The sequence below is a fragment of the Populus alba genome, chromosome 11, assembly GCF_005239225.2.
Source record: "Populus alba chromosome 11, ASM523922v2, whole genome shotgun sequence".
Classification (NCBI taxonomy): Eukaryota; Viridiplantae; Streptophyta; class Magnoliopsida; order Malpighiales; family Salicaceae; genus Populus; species Populus alba.
The window spans coordinates 17,481,506-17,489,252 of NC_133294.1; the positions used below are offsets into that span (position 1 = coordinate 17,481,506).

A 7,747-nucleotide genomic window follows, 5' to 3' on the forward strand; every position below is an offset into this window, starting at 1 on the left:
TCATATTCTCATTCAATTTTTTTATTATAAATAATAATTAAAACATTTAAAATATATTTAAAATATATATTTCCATAGTATAAGTAAGCGTTTATGTTTTTACTATTAATTTTTATTTTTTAGTTGTTGTCATTGGCTTTTCACATATTCTTTTTATTAAATTAATGACACGTGTCCTCCGTGTCCTAGATTTTTGTTACTCCTTTCAAGACACTATCATCCCCTAAATAGGAAAGTCACCACCTAAATAGGAAAGTCACCACCTATATATTAAACTTTCCTCCAGACAGGGAAGTTTATGGTCCCTTCAGACACAGACCACAAGGGGGCATCTTTGAAACTCCGGCGAACATTTTAAAACAATCCAGCTGAGCCATTAAATAACAAGATTAGCTACAGTGGCATGAAATCATTGAAGGTAAAAAGAGAGAAGGATAAGAAGCAGAGAGATTGAAAACGAAAAAGGTGCTCACATCGCAGTATTTAAGAACATTAAAGCTGCTCAAAGTGAAACTACGAGTGAATCTTCATTTACTACTGTTGGTGGCCATCTGAATAAATCCGAATTTCATCCATCACTAGTTACACATTCACTCGTATCCTGAAGTTGGAAAGTTCAATAAAAGTAAGCAAACACTGCGAATCAGGCTTTAGATGGAAACGAGAAGGTAACCTGACAGTATGATGATTAGATGATTATATACTTCAATTTGTGCTATTAATTGAATGCTCGGGCAATCACTGTTTCTAATATCAATATGATTGAATGAGCAGGCAACAATGAATTACAATATGGAAATCAACCAGTTCGATGCCACCGGAAAATCTACAAATCCCATAAATTGCAGTTTAGCCAAGATCAAGAGAGGGTAGGTTCTCTGAGAAACAGAAATGATAGCTAACATGTGAATCAACTGAGCTTTTTCAAGCTTCCCACCAATCAGTGAATATGCAGCTTAAAAATAAAAATTGATGTTCTAAGCTTTCAGCTCGCAAAGTCCACAATCCATGTTTTGTTTCTTTCTACCATTACATATTGCACACCTGTTACAAAAGTACTTGCTGTAGTTTATGTTTAGTCATCTGGAAATTCAAATTAACTTCTTGCTATGTATAACTTGTCTCCTGCCATGCCAACATTCACCATCAAAATGTCATGTTGGCTACAAGTTTAAAAACCAGCTCAAGTAGTATGTCCATTGCATACAAACGAAAGAAATAATTGAATAGCAAATAATTGTTTGAGATATCTACCCGTGAATTTACTTCTTTTTTGTTTTAGTTCCTCACGAGGGAAGGGAAAAAAGGCTAAATTTACAATAAAATGAAATGAAATGACAAGTCTTTATTACATTCCTTTCTTGCCCCATCCTCATCATCATTTTGTGTGTTGGGGGAAATGATATGTTAAATTCAGCACAACAAAATTTCATGGAAAAAAAGGGAAATGCTGGAGATTTCTAGGGAAAACAATGGCCAACTCTTGTTATTTCTTAAAACTGTTATAATTTCCGAGTCCTTGGACTGTCAAATTTGTTATTTTAGAAACAGCATCGTGAAAAAAGAAAAGAAAAACCTGCTTATGGGGCCATCAACCCATCAATTGTATAGGAAAGAGACTTGGCCCAGTCAGCTTGAAGAAGCAGTGTTTGTAATGTCTGCATCACATTGTATTCTGGATCTAGCTTACGCTGCCATCCCTAAAGAAATTGGAAAAACACCAAAAGTAAGATATTAAATTACACCCCTGTTAATGATAACAATCACTAATATATTGCAGAGGTCCCCCCCCCTCCTCTTATAGCCAGTAAGCATGATATTACATTACACATCACTATTTGGCTGCCTCTGTGGCTACTTTGGCCAACACCAAATTTACTTTCATTTTGCAGAAATCAATAAACAAAAACTACAATCTTATATGGTTAAGGAAAGCAGGAAATCGAAAGGCTGAACAGTGAAGAAGAAACATCAAAATTTTTGCAGTTAGAATTACTTGTATTCCATAATTCCAGGTTTTGAATACCCAATTCAAGTCCATACATTATAACCAAAAAGAGGAAGGGGAAGTTTATAGCCATGATCACCGATTCAAATCCGAATCCAATTTTCAAACATTGTATTCCACAACTCCCAAGTTTCACCAACCCTGATCTCAACCAAATGAAGATTTGCCCAATTCTTAGATCTTTTTTAAACAAAAGTCTTGGATATATTCAGTTCTGAAAAAATCAACATGTATATTCAGTATTTCTTTATACTCCACACCTTCTGTATGCATAAAAGCACTTTATCCTTTGCCTACCAGTTCTTTTCCCTTACCCTGTTACTAACAACATCACAATAAAAAAAAAAAATTGAAATTTGTAATTCCTTTTTAATTTCTAGCATTAGTGTAAGACCTTTCATACTTGTGTGACCATTTAGATATAGTAGTCATAATCAGGAAGTGGCCCATGACTTCTATACACAAACACGCATTTTTTCTAATGTGAATCAAGTATCCCAAGTATACAACTTAATATGACAAATAAGAATCATCCTCTATATGTAATAAGTGGGTAGTTGATTAAATTCTGAGTTGATTCTAATGTAAGACTATTGACTTGATAGAAATATAAAATGCCAGTGTCTTGTAAGCTTGAAGTTTCGAAATTAGTGTCTTTTTATTGCATTTTCAAGGAAAATCATAACTCTTGAATCTACCTAACCAATTCCTTTTCAGTTTGTCCAAGTCAATAATATATATTTGCTATTTTGATTAAAATTTGATTTTTTGATTAATAGATTCAAATTCTTTTTTTTTATAATTAGAAAAGAGAAAAAAAATGTAGTGCCATATAAGTGAATTTATAGTTCAGTATTTAGTCCTGGACTAACTTTTCAAGATCACAGCTATTAAGGACTTGCAGACTTGCAATGAGAATTTGTTAAATTATTCATAATTTAAAAAATCATTGATAAATTTGATGACTTATTCCACTGAATATCAATTGATTCCAATTTGCTGACTTATCCAAATCATAATCACTTTGACACGAACAATACAAGCAAAAAAAAATGTTTATAGTCATGGAGAGTGATTCATGCTTGAACCCAATTTTCAAACATTGTATTCCACAATTCCCAAGTTTCACAAATCTGACCCTGATCTCAACCAAGCAAAGATTTCTCACATAAGTCTTAGATCATTTTTTTAACTGGTCTTAGATATATTCAGTTCTTAGATAATTAACATCATCTTTTGCCTTTCTTCTTAAAAAGCACTTTTGCTTTGCCTAACCAGTTCTTTCACTACCCTGTTGCTAAAAACATCAAAGAAACTTTGCTAGTGTCCTTCTAATGAAACATTATGGAAATAGTAAAGAGCTAAATTACCTCAAGAACCAAAGTTGTGACCATGACAGTGCAAACATTGCCATCAATATTAACTCTGTGACGCCTGACTTTCTCAAGTAATTGTTGCATGCACTCTGCAGGATGGACTAGATCACCCTGAGGAGTACCCCAGAATGTGAATGCCTCTTCCACCTCCTGTTAGAAAAAGAAGTTGGTATTGCAAGTCAAGATACTCCAAAAGAAGAAGGGTGGGAAGGATATCAAAATGCTCATGACTCTGTTGCGAGAGCATTAGGCCATCTATTTTTCCAAACAAATACAACTTAAATTACTTGCTTAAGAAAAACTTCTCTTCACTAAACATATTAAATTTTAAAATCACTGCAAACTATCCAATAACCTTAATAGACTGTTATTCTGTTATATTCACAATAACTCTTCACTTAGAGAGATTTAACTTTCAAGCCTACCTGTGTTTTACTACCTAATCAAATAAAAATGGAAAAGCAATTAATAGAACCAAAGAAATAACATATCATTTTTCAGTCTGTCACCACAACCTACAACTAACATAAAATTCAATCATCCCCATAGTGAAGGTACTCATCGCATTCTTAAGACAATTATTTCCAGTCAAACAAGAAAACAAATCTATGCAACCAATATCTACCTCAATAAAGGCCTTTGGATTTGGGCAGTTTTGTCGCTTCGACAATCTTAGTGTGCATTCTGCTGCAGCGCGGCCATCCCGGCGGGCAATTGCTTTAAAAAAATCAATCAAATTCACACGATCACCCTGAGAAAGTTCAGCAGTCATGCCTACATCGAGGAAAACAACATGAGGCTTTGATTTAAAGAGCCGTTTCCGAGAACTGTTTGGAGAAACCCGGACGAGGATATTTCCAGGATGCATGTCTGCATGAATAAAGTTGTCCACCTGAAATAAGAAATACCCCATTTTCTAAAAACACTTAACAACCCTGGACTCATAATTGAGAACTTAGAGAAAACACAAACACACACGAATAAAGTGTGCATAAATTTACCAGAAGCATTTTCAGAAGGGCATGAGTCCCGATGTGCGCAAGTGCAGTTTTAATCCGATTATGTCCTTCAAGGTCATCTACATAATGCGAGACACTTTCTCCTTGCTCATACGATTCCACCAAAACAGCAGGATGCACAAGTGGATAAACAGGCTTTGGAAAAGAAACATCCTTCCACCTTCGGAAGTTATATATAAAGCGGCTTAAATGTGCAGCTTCCCTTGCAAGGTCAACTTGAGACATCATGAAAACAGCGAACTGTTGCACACTCTCATCAAGTCTCAACCAATTCAAAGCTGGAAGAAATGTTGATATCTTTGCAACCAAGTTTATTATCATAAAGTCTCTTCTAATTGATTCACCAACACCAGGATGTCTAACCTTTACAGCAACCACTGTAGGCTTTGTCTGTTTTTTCCCAGGGTAGTGAAATCTTAAAGAGGCCCGATGCACTTGTGCAATACTTCCAGATGCTACAGGAACCTCTTCAAAACCCTCAAAAATTTCAGAAAGTTTGCGACCAAATGCTCTTTCAATAGTTTTCTTCGTGTATGCAAAACTATGTTCAGGAGCTTTAGAATGTAGCTCTGAAAGCTTGGTGCATAAGTCTCTAGGAAATAGATCCGGTCGGGTAGCTGCCCATTGACCCCATTTTATAAATGCTGGACCTGCTTTCTCCAGTGTCCGATGAACAACATGAAGCCACATTTTCCTAAACTCGGGCCCACAAGAATCAGCAAATGGAGCCATCAACAAGCTGGGTGAGAACAAAATTGCTAAATATATAGCTCTCACTAACACCACAAATGCTTCTACAATAGCAGATACTAACGATGTCACATAAGCATGCCCATCTTGAGCACGCATATACAAAGAACTGGGATAATAATCCGGTTCCAACAATGTTCTTTGTGCCCATGCCACCTGCCCACATGTCAACACTAAAGCACCTGGGACCACCAACTGAGACCGCGTCAAAGCCAAGCTAACCGCTTGAGCTATCCTACTTATCCGAGGAAAACTCCAGCCACTAGCAGAACCTTTCCTAAAGAGCCTTTTCCATGCAAGTTGGGCATTGTGCGTCACCTCATCACTCGTAAATGAATAATTCCTTGTAAAACACCTACGGCCAAACTGCTCTTTAACATTGCACAATGCAAATGACGAATACCCTCTACTTGGAAAGCTATAATGCGAGTAATTTCTAAATTGCACCAAATGCAAACCAACTGAAACTACTGTCCCATACTCTTTTACTTCCAATAATTGATCACTACTTTTCTGTTTACCAAAAATCAACACTGTAGCTTTTTTAATATTTCCAATTGTCAAAAACCTGCAATACCAAATTTACATGATCGCATCAAATATTTCAGAAAATGTTTAGAATTTCAAAAATGAACTCCAAAAATACATATACTGTAGAACAACATTATAAGCTCAATAAAAAAAAATAAAAAACCTTTTCCATGTATTTATAACAATAAGAAACACAAAAAAAATGCCATATATCAAGCAGACAGTCATAGCTAAAGTTTAACAAGAACGAGGATTAAATTCAAAAGACAACACCTTTCTTTTGTTTCTGGCTTTAATACAAGGGAAACACGATTGGGTCTTAATTCTTACACTTTAACCATCAAAATTGCATATGAATTCAAGACCTTCGACTTTGGATTTGTAAATCCAACGCAATCTCTTCTCTAGAAACCAACACTGAGCAACAATTAAAGTCCATCCATTGTACATGATGACTGACCAAATTTAACTCTTATGCATGTGGATGATTGTCTAAATTTAACTCTTCTCTAGCTACTTGTTACTATGTTTTTGGCTATCGATTCTCAGGGTGAGTCTCGTAAGGACACTACTTCAGGTTCATCAAAGAAAATGCAAAAAACAGATGGGATTTTCTGGTATACTAAGCAGACAGCAAAAATCTAATCCAGGTTTCACGTAATTACTTGAACGCAATAAATTATATTTTGAAATCTATACATCAGCATTGATGCTTGAGTTCTGATTCTTTACGTACTGAATTTAACCTCAACATGAAGACTTCTACAGCAAGAACAGAATTAAGTTTAGGTATTGTGATGGATCATCATTTGCCAGCAATGTGGAGGACTTGTGACATGGTTTTTTACCCTAGATTGTGAAGGTTTAATCCAATTAGTCCTGGTTGTATATAATCTTTTAATAATTCATCTAGGGATCAGCAAAGAAAACTTCCCGATGCCAATATCTAAATCATTTTCTTTTTCTTTTCCTCAGCTGTCTGATCGTCTAAGGAAAGAGACATAAAAGGTACGAGCCACAGGGGAAGAGCGAAACAGAGAACGGCAGAACTGCTTTTTATGAATGCTTGGCTGAAAGCTTATGCTTCTAAAAACTATCTATACTGTAAAATACACTCACTGAGCTACTACCCTAACCCTTTAATTATTATTTTTTGCATTATAGGTATAAATGAAATTTTTAAAAAATATAATTTTTTTCCTATAATTTCTAGCCCTAGATAAGGAATTATGAACTCAATTACAGAATTTAAATGCGTGATTAACCAAAATTAATAGCTCAAATTTAAGAAAACAAACAAAATATAAAACCGAATTAACTCAGTGAGAGGAGGATGATTCCATGAACCTGAACATGGCGATCAGAACCAAGAGGATTAACTGATGAAGCTAAAGTGCGCAGGCGGTGGAAAATGGCTGCTCTGTTGATTGTTGTCGTTGATGCATGCATTTTCTCATGGATTTCTCTCCCTAGGGGGCCTTTTTAACGGTGCATTTTTTTATTACTCGCTGACCTTGGTAAAACGCATCGTTTTATGGGTTTTTGGAGGCGGAGGCGGAGGCGGAGGCGGAGAAAAGGTTGGGTTGGGGGTGGCCAACGGCGCAAGAAAGTGGGAGAAAAGAGAGGAGCTGGGACTGTAATTTTGGAAATTTGCCCCCACGGGGTTATGAATGGGCCGTGCTACCTGGTCTTCGTGGGCTTTACGCTATCTGTTATCTTGGGTCCACGGGTTTAAGAATCATTTTCACAAATGTTTGTTTCTGAAATATTCTAAGAAATTACTAATTGTTTGCTTTTGGTTAGTATTGGATGACTGATGCGATTGATGTACGAGAGATAGAAATCTGTTTGATCGAATATATATAGATATAAATATAAAATAAATTTATATTTATAATAATTTTAAAGTATTTTTTATATTTTGAAAATAATAAGTGTAGAGAGACTTATCTTATTTTTTTTATTATCTTTGTTTTTTTATTCTGAAAGGATAATCAAATGCTACTAATTACGCAACCAATTTTATTTATAAACTTATAATGTTATTTTTTTACAAGAATTTA

The 7,747-nt window shown here is 35.2% G+C and overlaps 1 protein-coding gene across 5 annotated transcripts; it reads right to left on the minus strand.

The window, feature by feature from the left end:
- Positions 1-339: 339 nt before the first annotated feature.
- Positions 340-7,333, minus strand: LOC118031388 (uncharacterized). 5 transcript variants are annotated; one of them, XR_004684524.2, is made up of 7 exons: positions 7,032-7,333; positions 4,386-5,721; positions 4,010-4,276; positions 3,379-3,534; positions 1,577-1,700; positions 474-601; positions 340-368 (listed from the first exon to the last, which is right to left on the minus strand). XR_004684524.2 is itself a non-coding variant. In XM_035035778.2 (6 exons), the coding sequence occupies exons 1-5, from the start codon at positions 7,037-7,039 to the stop codon at positions 1,581-1,583; spliced, it is 1,887 nt and encodes a 628-aa protein (XP_034891669.1). In that variant the 5' UTR covers positions 7,040-7,333; the 3' UTR covers positions 451-601; positions 1,577-1,580. The 5 variants fall into 5 exon arrangements, 4 of the variants coding, with proteins under 4 accessions (XP_034891669.1, XP_034891670.1, XP_073268812.1 ...); XM_035035778.2 differs by lacking the exon at positions 340-368 and having other exon boundaries at positions 451-601; XM_035035779.2 differs by lacking the exons at positions 340-368; positions 474-601 and adding an exon at positions 813-1,044.
- Between the last annotated feature and the right edge of the window lie 414 nt (positions 7,334-7,747).